At 42.8% G+C, this 22,273-nt stretch overlaps 1 protein-coding gene across 1 annotated transcript in view; it reads left to right on the top strand.

Moving 5' to 3' along the window:
- The first annotated feature begins 765 nt into the window (after nt 1-765).
- The window catches only part of zfpm1 (zinc finger protein, FOG family member 1), a 100,043-nt gene continuing 78,535 nt past the window's right edge, over nt 766-22,273 (top strand). Inside the window, exon 1 of the mRNA XM_070973097.1 lies at nt 766-1,263. Coding sequence (XP_070829198.1) covers nt 1,224-1,263 — 40 coding nt within the window. The 5' untranslated portion in view covers nt 766-1,223. The remainder of the gene's footprint in view (nt 1,264-22,273) is intronic.

Raw genomic sequence — 22,273 nt, forward strand, 5'->3', positions numbered from 1 at the left:
TATGATATCAATTTCATTGGGATGACATGCTGCTCAGGAAATTACAAGAAAATCAGGATTCGGACAAAACTCTAAATTTTTTGAGAGTTTCATGAGTGCCAAGAACTAAAGAAGTTCCTTAGCCTCCCACGAGAAGACAGTGCTATGTAGAACATGGAAAAGTCTGCAAAGACATATAGCTTAAATACAAGATTTTGAGAAAACAGCAGAAATACCCCCCCCCCCCCCTTTTTAGAAAGGCATCCAGCAGTTATATTCATAGCTGTTTTGACATGTTAAACTTTTAACCTAACTGAACTAGTATTTTTCCTTTAACATCAAAAAGGGTTGATTGTTAGAATAGATAAAACCATGGATGCAATCACAAAGTGGTAAAACTAAAACTTCATTGAATATTAAATTCTATAATATTTGACATTTTGCAGTACCTGTTTGATACTGAATATATTTAACTTATCCTATATTAGCCTAACTGTCTTGTTATTAAGTTGTAGTTATTGAATATTCGTGCATTTGAAATTGGAAACATAATACATATTTTAGCATTTCCCTCTTTTATTTTGACAGATTTAAAAGAAAATGCTTGGTTTACACTGGTTACGTGTGAACCAATAGGAGACGAGTGCGGTGGCCTATGTCAGACGTAAGGGGCGTTCCAGAAGCACGTTTTCTCCTCGGTAGTAAGCGGAGTTGACTGTAGCGCTCGAGCTCCATTGAAAGTGGCTGCCTGCTTCAGAGACACTGCAAGCGGAGAAGGGGGCGGACCGGCGAGAGGAAACTTGACAGAAAACAATAGCAGTCCCTCAGCTGACCTCCATACAGCTGTTATTATTTATCGGCATTCATATTTCTGAAGACAGGTAACTGTGGTCGCTGACAGACGCGCGAGCATTTGTGGCGGAGGCGCGCCCAGCGAAGGAATATCGTTAGCAGGAAAACCGAGAGAAAGGTGAGGTGACGGCACGTTTGGGAAGAAGAGAAGGAGGGCAGTGACAAGTGAGCGGACTCAGCTACAGGTAGCCCTTCGTTAGCTGTCGTGGCAGAAGATATCAAAGTGCAGGCGGGTCATGCGGATTTCTCCGGTCGCTGATCGGAGCGCGGCGTCGCAGCAATAAAACGGTGGAAAGAGAAGAAGAAGAAGCAGAAAACAGAAGAACCAGACCGCTTCTCTGCCCCTCTGTCAGTCCGTCCGAGCGGGCTCTTAGCCACAGGGGAGAGCGACCATGTCCCGGAGAAAGCAGAGCAAACCCCGGCAGATAAAGCGTAAGGATGAAACAAGTTCACTTCTTTACGTATTATTGTTATTTTTGTTGTGTTGTGAGTAGTTGCTGGTGGTGCGTGCTGAACCACGCGCGCTCTGTGCAGAAGCCGCATGTTTTGTGCGGCGCTTCTGTTGAACTGAGCGTTCACCACAAAGTTAATAAGTAGTGTGAAACCCGACTGTAACGACCGACTGTCTCGTCAGTAGTTTTATGACGCCGTTTTATTTGCGAATATAACCTAAAACACGACCTAAACCAACCCAGCAGACTGAAAGCAGGCTACAAGTTAAATTGAGCGTCGCCACAGTGTTTTCTCGGAATAACAGAGTGATGTAATGTAAGCCTCCACTTTTTCTCAGACCGTTTTTCAAAATTATCAAAGCGCCACTTTGGCAGCGTCGCTATCTAGACTGTGCAAGAATAGAAAAAAAAAAGTTTTCATTTATTACCCAGTAAAGAATGCTTTGTCCATTGGCAGCTAAACTGTAGCCGTGGCTTCCTGTTTAATTCTGTTGTGGAAACGTCAGTGTTCTCTGAAAAAGCCGATGTGAGCAGAGATAAAGCAGCGATCCGATGTGAGCCCAGATAAAGATTAAAATTGGATGTTTTTTATTTGTTTTCTGTCTGAGGCAGCACCGAGGCCGCCGTTGCATTTTCCCCCTGGCTTTTCACTTCTCTTTCCAGAGATGGGGCGTCAGATAGGCCGCCTGGCTGATCTCTCCGGCTGATAGCTGCTTACAATTGGATCTTTTTTTTCCATCTATCCTTTTAACTCAATAATGCATCTTAGGTCCGCTTGAAAGGCCTTTTTCTTGGTCTGGCGCTTGGCTGGTCTCCGTGCTTGACGAGTTCTTCCTGTTTATAAAAAGTGTGAGGTTTATCGCTGGTGACTGATGTTCAAAGCTGATATAAAAGCATATTAATGATGTTGTCATTAACCCGCCCTTGTGCTTTTTGAGGCCAAAGGACAAGTCTGTTACACTCTGAGCTGATGAAGAGTCCCAGTCTAGATTTAATGTCATTACACTGCAGATGAAGGATTAAGGAAAAAGTGCGCATGTGTTGCTTTGGAGGTTAGATCTGAAATGGAAACCATGACATCAGCAGGATAGTTTGTTTGGTATGTGATCACATTGAGCAAATAATAATCTTGTCATGGGTGATAGTGTCACTGCGTTCCCAGAAACTGGTGTCTGAAAGCAGTGTTTGGAAGTTGAGGCTGTGTGGTATCACATTATACAGTTTCACATAATGTTAATGAGTTGACATGTCTGATCACAATAACCTGATCTTGTGACAGCACGTGTGTTTTCTCTGCCATGTGTGATTTAAAAAAATCTGCTAGGGTCTAATGCAACGAATGACGAACAATTCATTTTTATAATTTTTAAAGAGGACCCAAATCACAATTAAAAAAAAAAGATTGTATGATGCTAACAGTATCTTAATAAGCTCTAAGAAGTCAATGGTTTTAATTGGTCCATTTTTGCCAGGTAAAAATGCCGTCGCCAAGTCAGGTTAATTCTCTTCGTCAAACTACAAAATGAAGCTCTTGGTTGTTGTCAGGTTAGGTCAGTTTCTGTACTATTATTGCCCGGCGGAAAATAGCTTTCAGTGATATCCTTGATGAAGACGCAACACTCAGAGTCGGCTGTGTCTGTCTGTCCTCCAGCAGAGCGTTGAGTCGAGCTCTACCTGAGTGATCCAGGTTATTGCCTCTCTTCAATGTCAGACAGATAGCTAGCAAGTAGCTTGGTAGTTGTTGAATGTAAATGACTGACAGCTTTCATGCACATGATATCGTTGTCTGCCATCCACTTCATGGTTATCCATGGAGGGTTGAATCTAGGCCGACTGGACTCGGTTGTGGCTGCAAGTCAAATGACTGTCGTTACAGAGGCAGAGTAGCTATGAACCGGGTGGTATCAGTGACCTCACAGAGTGTGGTTTTGATCAGAAAAATTGCAATTAGATATTTTCCTCAAATCGTTAAGTCCTGCTGCGAACTGTTCAATAGCATTAGCTTGCTAACCTGGACGAGCAAACATAAAGCTCTCGGTTGCAGATGTCGATGGGATCCTCATTCTTCACTCGAGGATGTGGTTTAAGCTGCCGTTAGCTGCCCACTTTCTTCAATAGGGTGCCCCTGATAGCACTTAACTCACTGACGACATCTATCGTGATCAAGCATATCTGCCGGGCTGCCATTAAGGATTTCTCTCGGTGTGCCGCTGGAAGTAGTCTATATAGTTCTTCACTTCCTGTTTTTTAATATATTTCCATAGAGAGGCCTATCAGCTGGCACCTACAGTAAAGCCTGGAGATGTATTCCAGACCCTGAGGCTGATAAACCCAGACTAGACTTGGCGTGTATGAGAGAGAGAGCGAGAGAGAGTGTGCGTACATGTGTGCATCTCAGGGGTGTCATGGCCGTCTTTATCAGTGCTTCTGGTCCACTATGCTTCCCCGTGCACCAGGCCCCAGCTGTGGTTGAGGCCAGCCAGCCTCCCAGCCCCATGACTCTCTTGTGATTTGGCAGACATTTTGATAGGAAAGAGTGAGGAGTGATAAGGACTTTGTTCGGCTGGGTTGTGTGGGGGGTTCAGCAGAGGTGGGGGTTGCTGGTGCTTCCACTACCACTACTACTGTCACTATTAAGGCAGTGTTGTTGTTTTGAGCGTGCTGCTCGTTGTTACTGATACGATGAATTCCAGCCAGGTCACACTGTTGTTGGGTCGAGTTTTGTTATCACTGCAACACACCTCTGACTTCCCTAATGAAAATGATTCAGAGCACACATCAATATAGACGACTAAGTGTCATTTTAGCAACTAGGTGTTCTTTTCTCATCTGTGCGTCTTTACTGCGTGTTTGTCTGTTTTGGTGTTAATCTGCTGTTTATGCAAACTCCTGTAGCAGCTTCACGGTTAAAGCCTTTGTTTGAGGTTTGAATAATGTTGAAAAGACGAGAATGTGAACGCTTTGAGCTAAGTAAAGTTGTTAAACCTGTACCCCAAAGGGTGGTAGGGTTGGGCAACTGGGCGACTGTATTTCCTACCTGAACAACTCAGCTGGTGATGGACTCAGATTTTTTTCTGGCCAATTTCTGTCACTTTATTTTGGTAATGATACAGTGAGTGATCCACATTAATTGGGATTTTGTCACCAAAATGTAGAACACCAAGGCCAGAACCAATGGTGCAATAGCAGTAAGTGATAATTACATATTATGAAGACAAAACATTATACAGTCAACAATAAGGTATCAGTGTCTTGAGAAAAGTACTGAATCTTTTAAGCCTGTAAACTGAATGTTTGAGTCTTCCACAAAATGCTGTCTGATTTAAAAAAAAAAAAAAGTAAACAAATTTTCTTTTTATTGTTTAATTGTGTGTAAATAAGTATAAAAGGGTGATCGGGAATAATCTGAACAAGTTTCTACACTCATACAGCTACTAGCATTTGAGTCTGAGATCATAAGAGCCTCACAAAAATGACTCGAAACTCTGTTTTACCAGTTACATGTGAAGCACACTGAGAAGAAACAGCAATGTGAGACTACTAGTCTGTTCTTGTCAATAGATACACTGCAGACACACAGCAGCTGACAGAAAGAGGAGGGGAAAAGGACAACGAGGATGCTGAGCTTTCAGGTTTCGTCAGCCGTTTACTGTAATGCTGTTAGAAACTTACTACACTTAGCTGATACTTAGCCTGATCAGCCACCATCAGTAATCAGTATAAACGCTCTTAATCAAACCAAAAGCTAACTGCCGCCAGTGAGTATCAGACAAGCTCATTGCACTTTAGTAGTTATGCATTGTTTCTATGGTGATGACAAAATGTCACAAAGTATACATACTCTACAACTCTGTGCATGACCATAGCTAGGTAACATTGAAGCAATATGGTGGTAAATGTTAAAACACGTGTGTCAGTACTTACACTGTACAGTGCTTAGCTGTTTGTGCTCATCATTGTGATGTTCTCTATGCGCTTCTATGAAATAATGGTATAATGTGCTGTGTAACCCAGGTCTCAGATTCTTCTTTCAAACACTGCTGTCACAAAGCATTTTGAATGATGAGCATATATATAATACATTATGATAAAGCCTTCTAACTGCATTATAATATCTTATGAATGACTTTAGAATGCATCATAGACGTGACCTTCATAGGAAGTGTTGCCTATCAGCAGTCGGTGGTTGTTGGGCTGACGCCCTACCTGAAAGCATAGTAATCATAAAATGCTCCGTCAGTCTGATATGTTGCAGCCCTGATGGCCAACAGTAAACTAGACTGTTGCTCCTCTCTTCATTTACACAAGATGGAGTAAACAAGCGAGCTGTGCCGAATGCCATGACAGCAAACATAATGTGAGGACATATTCTGATTCAAGACCAGAGATGAAAACATCTGGAAAACTGTAAGGCAACTGCATTGTTAGTAAATTATCGTCCATCTGCAGATAAATATGTAAATATCTTTGCCGACCAATACAGAGAGGGCTGTTATGGCCAGCCGCTTGCAGAGGAGCCGCCATGCTCATCACCTAAAATCTCAATAAAGCATTTTTTTGAACCTGAGTGTCAAGCAAGCTAATTGGTTGTATAAAAAAATGCAAATGTTAAACTCAGAATCTGAACAAGAATAAAAGACTCAGCTCCAGAGCTCTCTGAATGACCTTATGCATGCTTGCTTTTGTGCAGCATGTTTGAGCCGTAACATTACAATTAATCATTACTGTACCATTAAACTGAAGTAACCTGTTGCTGTCATTAAGCGAGACAGAGGAAGTGCTGTGAAAGAAACCAACAGTGTTTTGTTTTACAATGGATTTTATGATTCGGCTACGTGGGCGGGCTTTGAATTCATTTCAGCTAATTACACGTCAGTTGTCATTCACTTGAACTTGATCTTTTGGAACAGTGGCAGCCTTATGAAAACGTGAATGCTACAGGTGCTTCCTGCAATTTGGAACCTATAACCTCCATAATCAAAGCAAACAAGTGATAAAGGGCTGAATATTTACCAAAATGAGAGACAGAGACTATCAAGTGCTGAAGGTTTACATCGATTGTCTGGCCAAACCAGGACTCTTGCTGACTCTTTTGTCAGAAGATCAGGATTTCGATAGCAATTTTGCTATTTTTAGACTTTTTTATTTGAGCAAAGTTCTTGCATGGTCGCAGCGAGTCTCATTGTGATGTCAGTCCAAACGCACAAATGTAGTGTCAGAAGTGTACAGTGATGTAGTTTGGTGGTGTGCTGCTGCAGAGGCACAAAGGTTTTCCCCTGATTCTCTGACCTGAAATAACTTTTGTAAAAACCACCAGAAAAACAACAATTGATGACAACAACTGAACCCCCCCACCAACCAACCCAGCCACCCAACCCCCACAACCCCCCCCCACACACACACGCACGCACACACACACACACACACACACACACACACACACACACACACACACACACACACACACACACACACACACACACACACACACACAACAGAGCAGTACATTAAGACATAGCATGGATATCTTTTTCAATTTTTTCCCCAACAACAATGGATTAAGTCCAGGGCTTTCTGGAGGCCCATAGTTGAGGAGGAGAAGCGGGTGTTTGTGTAGCAGATAGATATTTGTCTGTGTCTCTTTGTGCGTCATCCTCCCCAACGGTTGGTGATCTTTCAGCCTGATAAGGCTTCTCTCCTTGATGGAGAGATAGGAGGCAGGCAGGCAGGCAGCCCACTGAGGCTGGATCCCTGGGCTTATATTTTGGCGGTTGAGATGGGAGACGCGATAAAACTTGGCGGCGATCGCTGCTGCTGATATCGCAGAAAGCAAAAGAGGGAGAGAGAGATGGGAGGTTGGGCAGATGGAAGGAGAGATGGAGGACGGAGGGCACATTGTAATTACATCTGGCTGTTGCATGCCATTTTCCCAGCATTGTCACGTTGTTGTCTGCGGTTTTGTTTGCGATTGACTGGGGGTGGATCTCTAGATAATTAAAGAAGAGAAAAGCAGAGGGAGTGAGGGAAAAGTGCGGTGATAAGAGGGAGGAGAAGAGGAGGAGTGGAGGTAGATAGCGGGAAGAAAGAGATAGAGAAAAAGTGAAAAAGTGTGTGGAATACATAGCTTGTAGATGAATGTGGTGTGGTGTGTTTTTAATGGCAGCCTAGCCAGCTCTGCTGCTCCCCCACCCCTCTCTGAAAGATGTTTGGGCTTGATAAGGAGGCCTGCTGATGGTAGATAGATAACACCCTGCAGATCCACACTGCTGATCAGGCCTCTGTGTGTGTGTGTGTGTGTGTGTGTGTGTGTGTGTGTGTGTGTGTGTGTGTGTGTGTGTGTGTGTGTGTGTGTGTGTGTGTGTGTGTGTGTGTGTCTGCATAAGTGTGTGTGTGAGAAAGCTTGGTTCCTATGACATCAGTGCTAGAGCTCAGAGGTCAGCATGAATAATACGCTGCCTCCCACGGCTTAAAGCAAACCAGGACGCCTGCAGAGGCCACACAAGGAAATCACCACACCTCCTCCTCCTTTTTCTTTCATAAAACTGCGCTTAAACTTCTTTAAAGCTTACAGAAGAGGTGTTTTTAGTTTCTTTTTTTTAATTACTTGCGACAAGTTCCGGTTGAGTGGGTTGCAGATGTGTGAAAGGAACGTCTTACTCTGTTGTTCCTTTATCAGTCGTCTGACAAGGATCAGGTCACGTGATTGTTATATGGACCTACAATTGAGAGATTAATTCTTTCTTTGTGAGCCAAAGTGAAATAAAACACAAGCATTTCTAAATTCCAGGCACACACAAACACACACCCAGAAGACTCATGCAGCGCCTTGGTGGTTTTCTCGTGTGTTTTTTTTTCTCCTTCTTTGTTCTGCTTTTAGCTTGATGTGAACTTTCGATAAGCCGCGGGGCCTGATCTCCGGTGCAGATAGAGATCGCCAATTGTGATTAGAGTTGTTATCAGGCTGCAGCAGGCAGGAGCCGAGTCTCCACCGCAATAACAACAGGCCCAGGCAGGAGCAGCCGGGGTCTGGACCCTGGCAATCAGTTCCAGCCCTAATGGGATTAATGTTGTTGTATAATTAGATGATAGGTGTGAATGCATTTCTTTTCTCCCTCAATCTTTTCTCACTCATTCAAACCCCCCTCGTTCTTTCCTCCCCCTTGTCTCTCCTCTCTCTCTCTCCTCCCTAACAAGCATTGTCATTGATTAATTTAATTAAAATTAATACCACATATTACTCATTCCAGATTCTGTGTAAGATAGCGCAGACATGTTGGGAAATTTTGGTGTGCGTCGATGATTATCTCCGGGGTGATTTCTTTTTTTCGTTTTAAATATTCTTTTCTGTTGAAGGCGTAAAACTTGAAGAGCGTACAGTAAGCGGGAGGGGAAGAAAAAGAGGAAAATAACAGCATCAGCAGGATGACTCGTACTGGGTTGATTGTACTGACAGATATTAAACTAGCTAGATGGTGACTGATTGTGTATCGGACGCCAACGTTTCTCATGCTCACGATGAAATTACTTGGTGTGAGAGCTGCATATCACTGCAATCAGTCATACCCACATGTGCGCGCACATACAGTATAGTATCTGCAAGGGGGTGGAAAAAATACAGTGAACATTTTAAAACAAAGCAGTGATCAAGTTTGCAGTGAGTATTCTCTTTCATACATAGTTCCTGCTAAATTCCTGAGATAACCTTTTTCAGTGTTCTAATATGCAGCTGCGTTCAGGAACATGTCTCGCTCCCTTTCACATATGCCATGGCAATGGCGGAATAGATGGGGCAAGGGACAGTCCAGCAGATGGCGGTAATGCAACTTTTATGGATGCCGACTGCCATAACACTCAACAGAAGAAGAAGAAGAAGAAGAAGAAGAAGAAGAAGAAGAAGAAGATGGGTCAAGGCGGGATGTACATGACCGTGACAGAAGATATCTCTTGTTATTTTCAGGAAAATGGCAGCAAGGAGCAATTTTTGTCTGGTGCCGATGTTCGCAAAAACAAAAGAGCATGTATTGCTTGTCAGTTATCAAATCGCCCACATTGGCAAGGCAGCCGTCAACAAGTCAAATACGTCATCAGTGGAGTCTTGTGATTCGTTTGCTCGCACCACAGGGAAGCGTCATTCGTCAGACGGCCGTAACCTCTGTGATAATACTGCTTTCATTCACAACATTCTGGCATTTTACATGAAATGTTATTCGGTCTTGAGGTGTGACATTTGCGGTACAAGTTTCCGTTAAAGAATTAGCAGCATTTAGTCCTCCTTTAGTCCTGTTTTAGTGTATGTAATCAAGATACCTTGTGAATTTGTCCGTGATCTCTCCGCTCTTGTTAAAGGTGTTAGTTTCTTTCCATTGATGTGTGTGTTTGCATTGTATCTGAGGAGCGCTGATGGAGTGTGTGTGTTTGTGTGTGCACTTCCAGATACACCAAAGGGGGAAGTTGGCAGGGTTACAGAGGAAACACCGTTTGTGTTCGGTGTGTGGATGAGTTATTACCCTTTCCTGCTATTTACCCAGGGGACGGCCTCATGGTGAATTATGGTGCCCCAACTCTGTGCTGTTGTAAACGGTTTCACCCTTGACCTCAGTGCTGACGACTCCATAGATGAGGGAGGGGAGAAAACATTACCCGGACCAACAGTAGCATAATCTACGTCCAAACTGTTTGCTCTAGCAGTAATTACCACTCTGCCAGCTCTTCCCAGGGAGCTTTGTGAGGGCTTAACTCACGGCTGACATGCTCTCTATTAGAGACGGTGGATGTTTTACGAGAGTAACTAAAGAATCTGAGCCTCTGGCTTGATCTGTCGTCCAGTTGATGCACAAAAACACAGTTTTGAGGATGCGTGAAGGTGCAGCGATGGTCATCAAGGTTTTTCGGCATTTGTCAGTGATGTTTAAATGGTGTCAGAGATAAATGAGAATGGCAAGAGTGAGGGGAAGAATGGCAGAGTCACAGAATATAAACCTCACTTTATCAAAGACGACTCAATGGAAGTCAGTCATTTGGGTTGTATGGGTTAAAGCAGCTGTGTGGGTCACATGGACAGAATGACTCTTGACAGTGGAAGGACAAACCATTTGCTCCTACTGTGCTGAGAGTCTGTTCAAGGGTGTTAAGGCAACCAGGGCAAACAACACTGCCTGACCTGCTTTTACAGCCACACACACACACACACACACACACACACACACACACACACACACACACACACACACACACACACACACACACACACACACACACACCACCACCACTTTGGAACTGCTCTTGTTCTCACTGACAGACAATAAATGCAACTGTGGCTCGTAGCTGCCAGCTTGAATTCCCAGATCGGCAGTATTAAACCGGACAAACAGTTAAAAGGTCAGTGGTCAAAGGTCACAGCAGCCCGACAAGATGGACCAATACTCCACCGTCCTTCAGACAGATCATGCAGTGTGTAATACACACACATTGACCTTTGACCCTGTGTGCACCTGCTCTCTGTGCAATCAGCCATCAAGTGAAAAAAAGCCTCAATCATGTCACATCATCACTGTTGGATAAAGACCTTGTATATGTTAAGTTTTAGTGTATTTTTAGCTTTTTTGTATTTCTGTCGTGTATTTGTTTGGGTTTAATGGGCAACGCTGGAGGGTACGTAGCTCACATTGACAGTCCCTTATGAGAAGACATTCATACAGGAGTTGATCTAGCATTGTGCAGAAGGAATTTAATATACTCAGCTGTGGTCACATCATAAACTGTAGAATAAATAGTGGACAGAGCCACTGTGACATTACCTGTTGGTTTGTGGACTAGTGTTTCGAAGCCTCAAGTTTGGCATTGTGACCATTGTTTTTTTGGAGCTACTTTTTACTCTCCACTTTTCAGACCCAGACACTCTGTCCACTCATTGTACAGTCTATGGTCACGTTCTTAGTTGCCTGTGTACATGCAATATATCGTGTAACATACTGGACATACACTACACTGGTTTTACATTCATTTACAGTATTAGCTGTAGTCTTTGCTGCCATCTGAATCTCACCTGAACACCTTTGTTTTGCTGAAAGAGGAGTGAAATAATTCAGCTATATACTGTAAGGAGCAAGAAGTTTCCAACTTGAGAAAAAAGAGATCAAATGACAGAAACATGTTTATTTGATGTGTGTGTTCTCAGAAGGCCACATCCTTATTCTGTGGAGGTATGAGGGCAGAGCAGCTGGCTGACCCTTACAAACAACATAATATATAGAGCAACAGGCACATGGTTTTCTGGACAGCTGATATTGATTTAATTGAATGCTACGTATAAATTATGTTTTTTTCCTCTTATCTTTGAATTATAACATTTTCATTATGAAAATGTGGCATTTCCTCAGGAGGTGTGTTGCTCGGATGGAAAAGAAGACTTTTTTAAAGAGCATTCAGATGATTAAGCAACCAGGCTGGTGATGAAAATGAAATGAAATCAAACACAAAGCCCAAATAGGTACAGTAACATGCAGGAGAAGAGGAAGAGGAAGAGGATGAAGAGAATCTGACCGTGAGGGAATGAGGAAGCAAAGGAGGGTTAGAAGGAGGAAATGGGAAGGATAGGAGGGAGGAGGTGATAAGGGCGACTCGGCCTCCGAGACAATGCGAGTAGAAAGAGGAGATGCTGCAGGAGCCTCCTGGGAGCCACCTTAACAGAGGAGGTCTAGACCAGTGGCTCCTCTCGCTGTCTGTCGCCACACACACACACACACACACACACAAAACCAATCTGATTTCATAAAAGCAGCACTCGTTCCTTCGACCAACACCTTTCGGGATCACGATTCTCAATGAGCCCTACAAAATAACCATCATTTATCTTCAGGTGGTTGACATCAGTGATGACCTGCTCAGGTGCAAAATTTCAGGCTTTTTGAAACTCACTTTCGGGTCTGCTGATTAGCCTGTTTACTTCATTGTGTTGTGAAAATGCCCCTCAGTTACGGACCTCTGGAAGCTGGGCCAGTTGTTGTTGTAGTTCCCTCTGACTGCCAACAGAGGATGATAAAAGTCATAAGTAACTTGTTTTCCATTTAAATACAGCATTTATGTATTAGATTACATTTAGGAATGTAAGGCTGACCAGGGCCACCTCTCTCTCTCTCTCTCTCTCTCTCTCTCTCTCTCTCTCTCTCTCTCTCTCTCTCTCTCTCTCTCTCTCTCTCTCTCTCTCGCTCTCTCTCTCGCTCTCTCTTGTGTCTCAGTGTGTACATTATGAGTCATGTGAGCCAGTAGTGTTGCAGTGATCCGGGTCTTTGGATTGCTTTGTGCTTGTGTAAACCGTGGTGCTCTGGCTCGCCGACTGATAAGTGAACTGCCAATCAACTGGCTCTGTGTGTGCGTGTGTGCGTGTGTGCGTGTGTGCGTGTGTGCGTGCGTCGGGGCTGGAGTTGTGTGTGTGTCTGGCCTTACAGTATCCTCTTAGACTTTATGTGCCACAGTTGAAATCACACTTTATTTTGAACATTTAATATTAATCAGTTACTGTAAAAATCTATATTTTTAAAGGGAATTCACTCTCTGTGAGGATTCAGTGTAAATATACTGTACATACATCTTTTTAATTGAGTTTTTATACTAGAACTCTTTGGGCTAAAGATTATCATTTGTATCTTAATTATAGCTCATAGTGTTCCAGCTCTGTGCTGTTGTAGACTATATTGTCTTTATTTTGAATATGACATTCAAATAGTCACTTTGCTTGTGAAGGCTTAAGAGCCACTGGAAACAGTAAGGGTTTGTCAAACACCACACCGCAGTCAGACAGCTGGGAGTCAGAAAACCCCCAAGGAGTTGCAAGATGGTTAACAGGATAGGGAATATGAAAAACATATTTCTGCAGCATGAATAGTTTATTTTGTATCATTTTTATTATAAAATACTGGGTAGTTTTCCTCTTCAGGCCTCTTAGACCTGTTCACACAAATCTGAGAAGAGAACATGCCTCTTGGTTTGGCCTGTTTGCAACTCACAGACACATGAGCTACAGCGAGCATGGCAAGTCAACAGTGCTGTGCTTTAAAGGTTCACACATGAGTGTCAGAGTGTCTTCTCTGCAAGTGCACATTGATACAGTGCCATTTTGTGTACAGTGAACTAGTGTGAAATCTGTTAAAGGTGCACTTTACCCAGAAAGGTCAGTTCACTCGTCTCAGAGAGTATTACTCAGCCCGTGAAAACTGTTGTTTGACGTTTCTGTGACTCTGGAGAAGCTTTCCAAAGTCTGAGACGATAACCTCCATGTGGGCTTGAAGACAGGAGGAACTATTAAAAATATGCCATTGGTTTCATTTTGGGAAGTGTAGGATGCAGAGTTTTCCTGCTGGAAACAGATTATTTGAAGGCTTAAATGCTGTGGTAAGATATGGCCAAATATAAAAATGGTCTATGTCACATGCGGAAAGATTTTTAGTATGTTCAATGAGAGGTCCATATCCAACGCTTTAAAAAGAATCAACACAAAGCTTCATTTTGATCCTGTCTTTACAATATTTTTAGTGAGACTGTTGGGAAAAACACATTTGTGCTCTATGCTGACACATTGTTTCATCTTCTCTCTCAATAGACACAGATAAAACCCGAGTGATCTATCTAACTAACTTTATGTAATCTTTCATATTAGTGAGGCCCTGTTGTAACATGATTTGTTATGGACACGCTGATCTAATACAACTTAACAGCCAGGAGAGACAGGAAGTCAGACAGTAAACACTCCTTCAGTGTGTAGACGCAACACCAGTGTGCAACACAATGCCACTGCGATGTCAGGCTAAATAACAAAGCCTAATGTTTTTTTTTTTTCAAGTTTGTTATGATTTTTGGACCTGACCACCACTCTGCCACCCTCACCCTCTCACCTCCATCTGCAGCTAATCCATCAATTCATCCCCTCTTCTTTTTTGCTTCTTTTAAATGATCTCCTCTTTCTCCTTTTGACTATTTTTTTTAACTATTCCCTCTATCTGTGGGGTGTCCAAACATTTTCCCTTGGAGGACCAAAACTGAAACTTAAATGTGGGCAGTGGGCCAAAAGCAAACACCTTGTGTTGTGAAGAAGTGAAATGATTCAAGGATCCAGATTTCCCTTAATTGACTGGCTTAATGGCAAAGTGTCACTCTGATTATGAAGAATAATGAATAATTAGGTATCGTACATATTTAAAGAGCATTTTCACCTCTCAAAAGTAAAATGAGATAAATGTTGATTTATTCAGATTTTTTTTTTTCTAATGAATGTTTATATTATCTAGCTGGCCAAATTGGGCTTTGTGGCGGACCAACTTTGGCTCGTGGGCCCTACATTGGACAGCCCTGCTCTATCTCTTCCCTTCCACCTCCACTTCTCTATCACCCCTTCTTTCATTCTATCTATCTGCCCCCACCTCCTCTCTCTCTTTCTGTCTCCAGCCAGACCCCTAGCCTTGGCGAACCAGGTCTTGGCGGTATGATAATGTGGAAAGTTGAACTGGCCCCATTACAGCGAGGCTGATGGTAGGGCAGATAAAGCTGTTGATAATGGGTGCAGATAGCGCTGACACAGCGGTCCAATAGCCTAGCCCTGCCCCCCCTCCCTCCTCCCTCACCCCCTCAACCCCCCCACCCCCCCATTATCATTCCTGCCCACCGATGGGCTCCCAGAACGCTATCTCCTCTCCATTTCCACTCCTGCGACAGATAAGAATGGAAATACTGACTTCATAGCTGACTGATTAAAGTGTCTGCCTTTCTTGATAATACACAGATAAATTATGTTTTTTTTCTTCCTCTTCTTCTTCTTCTTCTTCTTCTTCTCCCCCTCTCTCTCTATCTAGAAAAGGGTGGGGCGCAGCAGAAAGAAGAAAAACCCTCTCCTCTTTGCATTCCTCTTTCCTTTTGTGGAGATTTTTTTTTTTTGGAGGAGGGAGATGAAGTGCAGAGAGGAAGAGAAGGGGGGATTGAGAGATTCTGTAGTGGTCATACGACTGGAAGAAGAGTATCGTGATGTGGAAGTGTATTATATTTGCAGATCATGTGGGCTGTAAAGATGTATGACACCAGCATGGGCACAAAGATCATTGCAGAATGGCCATCAGTATCAGGCTGAGTATAAAGAAAACTTGTGTTACTGGCTTTTCGAGTCATTATAAAGGCAACAAGAGTGTCTGGAGGAGATGTGTGTGTGGTGGTGGGGGGGGCATAGACATAGAGATGGAGCGATAGAGAGAGAGTAGGGGCAGACAGGCCTATTTGCAGCCCAGTGAACTCCCACTGCAGCTACAGCCGTTTCCAGGTTGACTTTTTATCACTGATTGCTCCAGTTTGATACCAGGAAAGATCCCTGATGGATATGCTCCCTGCATCCAAATCCTGTAACCCATTTTCTTTTTATCCCCCCCTCACCCCCCCACCCACACAGTAACCTCTATCTCCCTCCCCTCTCTTATCTTTAGCTCTCCAGCTCTCTTCTGTCCAACTGAACTTCTGTCCTCCTTCTTCTTCCTCCTCTCACCTCTTCCTCCTTCCCATCACTGCACCATCACTCCTCATTCTCCATCAGGATGGTGTTGATGATGATGATGATGATGATGGTGGTGTACGCTGTCTGTCAATAGCTGGGTTTCCAATCAAGTAGTTGGTTGTGAGTTTTGACATACTGTGCTGGAAGAGATTAATAGAAACGGCAGGTATCAGGTTTTCTCCATATTGAGAGGAAACACCGACATCGTCAGTTAAAAAAGTGTCATATACTAATCAATTGCGGAATCAAATTAATAAAATCAGCCACAATTATTGCAGCTATGTTTCTGCAGAATTTCAAGATCAGTACATCACATAAAAAGAAATACCCTTAATAATAGCAGCAGTTCTTAACATCACGTTTGTGGCTTTTTGGCATCATCAGATATTTGGTGGAGTGGTAGGCGGAGAGAGATGGTTATGATGTGCAACAAAAGTCTGCGGTGGAGTAAAACTGGTGGTGTCGTAGTTATATGGTGTTTTTTAACAACTGGGCCTCTGGAACGTCTTGGAAAATTTTTAACTTTGAAAGATTGCTTCTGTTGCACTGCTGTCATATTTGTATGCAATATTTACAGTTGTAATCATCATACACTGGCCACTGGTGTATTTATATTTAGTGTACCCTTATTTGTATCAATGGGGAAGACAAAAACTGAATATTACAACCTTCATTAAGATCGGATTTCTTGCAGGGTTGTTGTAATATAATTCAACATTTTGGGAAATACGCGTATTTGCTGATTGATGTATGTTCACTATGGACCTGAATCCAGGAGCTGGTTAGCCTAGCTTAGCATGAAGGTGGGAAACAGGGAAACAGCTTGCCTGGTTCTGTCCAAAAAAATGGCAACAAAACCAAAATTCAAAAATTTTTGTGGTTACCCGACTCTTAGCGCTTTTGACGTGGTTTTAATCTGGAACCAAATTTTCCTTCGCAGCCCTACACACAACCCCTGAGCTAAAGTCACAACTAGTCCACTTAGTGGTATCTTCAGTAATAGCTGCAAAGGAAGTGTCATTTTCAAAATTAACCTTTATTTATATCTCAGCGAGGTCATGACCGCTCATGCAGGGGGATCAGTGAAAGCCAACAACCCTGAAGTGAAGATTTATTGAATCATAAAATCTCATATTCTGCCCACAATCCAATTTGATTTTAATTAATTTTATTATTTTGATGCTGCCATAAAGCACAAAAGCTATACAAATGTTAATAAAAGTAATTAAACTGATTCCATCTATATCTCGACATAACAAAACACACTAAAACTTAATCCAGTAAAACAACAGCTCAGCATGTGCGCAGTGTACTGTACTGTACAAATATTTCAATTAAAAGAAACAGTGATTTTAAACGATACCAATCAGCTTCCAACCTCAGATCAATTAATTATGGCATAGCAGTACATTTATTATTAGTCCAATAGGAGCAGGTGGGTCGGTCAGTCATCCCTCCACTGAGCCAGTCAGATGTTGTGTTCTCCAGCAGGGAGCAGCGGGATGGAACAACATGCTGTTTGTCCGGGCCACACTAGCTGACCTTGATAGATTAGACCCAGAGAGGCTTTTCTGTCTGACACAGAGCAATGATAAGTCTGTGTGTGAAATAGTTTTTCCTCTTCTCAGAAATATGGCTGCGGTGTAGGCTGGGACACGATTGTGTGACTGTGTGTGTGTGTTAGTCTGCTTCTACCAATCTTCCTATCTGTGCCTGCTAATAAGCAACTCCCCTCCCACTTCACCAGATCACGTATCTAAACACATTTTCTTTTCTTTTCTGGACACTCTGCTTTGTTATATGTGACCCGTTCTGTCTCTTCAACAGCGCGCACGCTCCCGCCGCTGCATCTTACGCATTAACCAGAATGAGGATGCAGAAAATCAGCATTCAGTTTCATTTGATGCCAAAACCTAACTTGAGTTTTAAAGGCCAGTGCTCCGTTTTTTTTGTCCTGCGAGTCCACAAAGAACAGGGAGTGGAAGGCTTAGAAAGAAAGAATTTGAAAGAAAGAAAATAGAAGAAAAAAAAAATGAAACAGTGATAAAAAGCCCAGATAAGAGAATGACTGTGTTGTGTAGGAGTTGATATCAATGTTATCTATCTGTCTTTTTTCACTCTGCAAGCCCTTCTGTTGTTTTTTAGGCCTTATCTTGCTGCACCAAAATGCCAGGAACAAAAAGGGGAGAAAGAAAGAAATTACCGTGCGGATTATTCATGGGGGTTGGCTGATAAAATGTTGATGCTGAAATTAAGACCGATACAGGCCTTGTTTTTTGCTCTGCGAGTGTTTTCATAATATTTATGTTTTTTTTTTTTTTTAATGTGTGTGTAAAGGTTTTTGCATTGTGGGCAAGCTGTGTGTTGATAATTTCTTGCTGTTACTTGCTATTAGCAGATTAGACCTCATTTAACTCTTTATGCCCTCCCTGACACCAATTCATTACATGCACACCGTCTGTCTCCTTAAACACACACACACACACACACACACACACACATTCTGGTGGGCCCCGATAAGCTCAGTCCTCATTCTGTCGCTAATAGAGAGGCACAAACCAGCAGCGGACAGGTTTGAGTTTGAGTCCGTCGACAACGGTGGCAGGAATAGAGTGCTGTAATTGGTCACTCCGTGCAGGGAGCCGGTGGCGTCCCAACAGAAGACGTGAAGACAGGCAGGTCAGCAGCTTGACCCCACTTTACATCTGAATCCCTAATTGCTCCTGTGCTTAATACAATAGCTCTGAATTCCCAGCTGACTGACTGACTCTGTGTGTGTGTGTGTGTGTGTGTGTGTGTGTGTGTGTGTGTGTGTGTGTGTGTGTGTGTGTGTGTGTGTGTGTGTGTGTGTGTGTGTGTGTGTGTGTGTGTGTGTGTAATTTAGTATAATTTAGCATTAGTAATCCCTCTTGCTTCCAAAATTGCTTTTATTTATACAAAGCTGCCCTGGAGCAAATTTAATGTTAGAAAGCCACCTCACTTATCAGCCGAAATCATAGTCTGATAATGACTGCACTAGAAAAGCCGTCCCATTGTACTAACTGAGGTGCTGATGAGTTAAAGGACTGGTTCTTTCTTGGTTTTTGCATGTAAAAATGTCTGTGGTTTTAAGAGGCGTTGTGAAATTAACTATTTCCTTCCTATTGATGCATAAACGTTGTTTGGTAGTAGTGTTTTCATTATTGACTTATTTCTTGATTCGTTTTTGATAAATCCTTCAGTCTTTAAAATGTCACAGATCACAGTCTCTCAGAGCAGGATGTCTGACAGTACACAAGTACGAGGGCAGTAAATGTTTGCTTGATCTGCTACTTTCTGGGAAAAGGAATAAAAGGGTTCCATACTAATAGCTAATTGGTTTGTGATGGAGCCTTCTGCGGACCGTGTCCTCAGGTAATGTATCACATCAAGAAGGAGTGACAGCAAATCACCTTTTCAAGAGTCAGACCTCCCTCTGATTCTGCTTGGAGCCTCCCATCCAGTGCTTTATTTAAGAAATGCATCGGAGGCATGCAGGATAAACATCTTTATGAGCGGTGGCCTCGTGGTGGCATGGTGTGTGATGACGTGGGGGCACCAGGGACAGTGACTCACTGACCGTAACCGCTCCATTTATGGATACAATAAACACAATGCAGCTTATTACTGCTTAAAGGGAATGTGAGAGAGCACATTTAAGCCCTTTTTGAGAGAGTTTTTGTGAGGGTACCTGTGATGTAGCTAGGGGTGCAAAGTGTGGGAGCGTTTCAGTCTTGACTGGGCCAAAAAGGTCTCCATGCACAGGTCAACAGCTGGCTTTGGGTCAAACGTCTCTTGACAGGTGTATGTGTGTCAAGGCTGAGAGACGAGTCAGATGAGATCTGTTCTTGGTTTTTATTATGCTGAGACGTGAGAATCCCCTCTCACATTCTGCACTGAGCACGATCAGAAACTAAAAACTGATCTCATGACTCGAGGGAGTCATATCTGATTTCCGATAGCCACCATGACTTCATCTTTACATTCTCCAGTGGTCAGTGTTTCCTTCTGAAACCTTTAGGATGTGATCTTCAAAATGTGGAAGTGTCAAGCATGCTGGCCAGAAAGCACCAAAAACGCTGCAGAGATGCAGAGATGCTGCAGGTCATGCGGCATACCTGTGTGACCCGCAGCACGCAGGTCAACTGCAACTCACAGCTTGTAGCCAGTTGCATTTGAATGGCTGGCAGTTGTCTCGATATTTAAAAGTGCTTCATGCCTCCAAGCAGACCTGTTTTTGGTTATGGTGACCAACTTTGTTGTCCAGTCAGCCAAGCTGACATCATGGAAGAGCTTCACGAGTCCATCCGTTACGTCCTGCACAGTTTAGTCAGCACACAGACACAATGTAAATAATCTCAGGCAGACACAGTAAGCAACTGACTCCGCATTTCCGATTTTTTTGCCACGCATGTGTAATGTGTACCTGCTTACCAGTTATGTGCATCCCTGTCTTAATTAAATGTGTAAATAAGACAGCTTTGGAGTTGTTGGAAAACATGCTTTTCCTCATTTAACAGAGCTAGATTAGCTAACAGTTTACCGTGCTAAGCTAGGTTTAGGTGTACTGAGGACATTACACATTTTTGAACTGAGTCTTGGTAAAATGGCAAATGTGTGACTGTTCACAATCTCACAGTCGCCTGCCCTTGTCATGTGGGCCTGTCTGGTGAGGCTTTAGCTCTATAAGTCTTTGCTCATTTGCATTAGCAGTGCTTGATATTTTATTGTAATTTTAGACAATAATGGCTCGCCCTTTTTTATCATGATGGAGTACACCTGTAGAAACAGGCTGGAAAAATCCATAACTGAAACGAGAGAATACTGTAGGAAGATTAATGAAATGAAATAAAGAGTGATGAACCATTAATTTGATGTCTTTGGAAAGATATTTTATTAGATTATATGTCTTATTTTCTAAGGTTAGATTTTATTAGGTTATTCCATCCGAGATTAGGATCTCTTATAGAAGAGGGATTTTATTTAGCAGTAAATTGTCTACCTGGGCAGAGAGAGAGAGAGATAATTTGAGAGCAGCTGAGACAGAGAGAGAAAGGGAGAAGGTGGTCCTTGTGTTTCACACTTGACCCTGTTTTTAACTGTAGGTCACCTGGCACGCTACCCTCTGTCCCCCCAACCCTGCCCTGCTAGCTCAGGTTACCCCTCTGAGTGTGTGTTTGTGTGTGTGTGTGTGTACAGGTACACATAGTTTTTCAGTGCTTTTTTGGAAATCAAAATTTCATCAATTTAAATCAATGTTAATGAATCAATTGCTCTATGGCCCATATTAGTAACTACTGTGAACTTCCACGCTCACAAAACATTAACAGGTCTCCAAATTTGCCAGCCTGCATTTCCACAAATGATTGCAGAGGCAGGATAAGGACATATCGGACATCGGCTGTAATTTCCTCCAGCTCATCGCGGTTTCCTTGCCCTTACCTCTTTGTGCCTCTTTGCCCCCTTCCCTCCACCTCCCCTTCTATCACCAGCAAGTCCTCTTGTCTGTGTATTAGTATTAGCAGCAGCAGTGTCCCCTGAAGTAAAACAATCTGCTGTAATCTATCAGCGTGTTATCGGCCCTATCTGAGAGCTGAGAAAGCCAGGGCCGGGGCTGTGGCGCCGCTCTCTGGAGCTGATAAAGTTTCAGAGTTCAGCGATGATGAATGTTAAGAAACTACACCCTCGTTACCGATGATGTGGACTTGGCAAAGTGGAGCAATGGGGAGGGTGTGTGGAGGTGGAAAATGGAGAGAAAGGGAAGAAGAGGAGGGTGGCGGTGGTGATGGGGAGGGCAGTCAGAGAGGAAAAAGGTCTTCTTGGCATCAGTTGTGGGTCGAGGGGTCAGGCCCTGGTGGGTCTTTTTTTTTTTTTCAACCACATACACCAAGTCTATTCTTCTCTTGGGTTTCTCCGCTCTAGGACAAGGGCTCACTTTCTTCTTTTTTTCCCACGTTTGATAATCTGGTTCAGTGTCAATTATGTTTTAACCTTTTCAGCTCTTACTTTTCTTTTACATTTGCCCTCTTTTAAAATCTTTTTTTCATTTATTTATTTTTATTATCCGCTTATTCCAAAGCTTCATTGAAGACATCTGATGCTTATATATGAAATAATTTGATCTAATATTTTTGCGAAAGTCATTCTCGCTCTTCTGCATCACTTTACCCCACAGCTGCCTCTAATTCAGCCTGACTATTGTTTGGAAACGTTACATGCGTTGTCCTTAGAGCTGAAATGATTAGTTAATTAATTGATCAGCTGATCAAAACAAAATTAATCAGCAACTAATTTGATCATCAGTTAAGTATGTCAGCCATTTTTCAGCAAAGCAAAGAGGCCAAATATTTATTAGTTACTGGTTCTCAAATATAATCATATCAAATCAGTTGATTGTCTTTTTTGGATTGTTTGTCAGTCAGAATAATCGGGAAAATTTAAA

Source organism: Chaetodon trifascialis, chromosome 10 (genome assembly GCF_039877785.1).
Source record: "Chaetodon trifascialis isolate fChaTrf1 chromosome 10, fChaTrf1.hap1, whole genome shotgun sequence".
Taxonomy (NCBI): Eukaryota; Metazoa; Chordata; class Actinopteri; order Chaetodontiformes; family Chaetodontidae; genus Chaetodon; species Chaetodon trifascialis.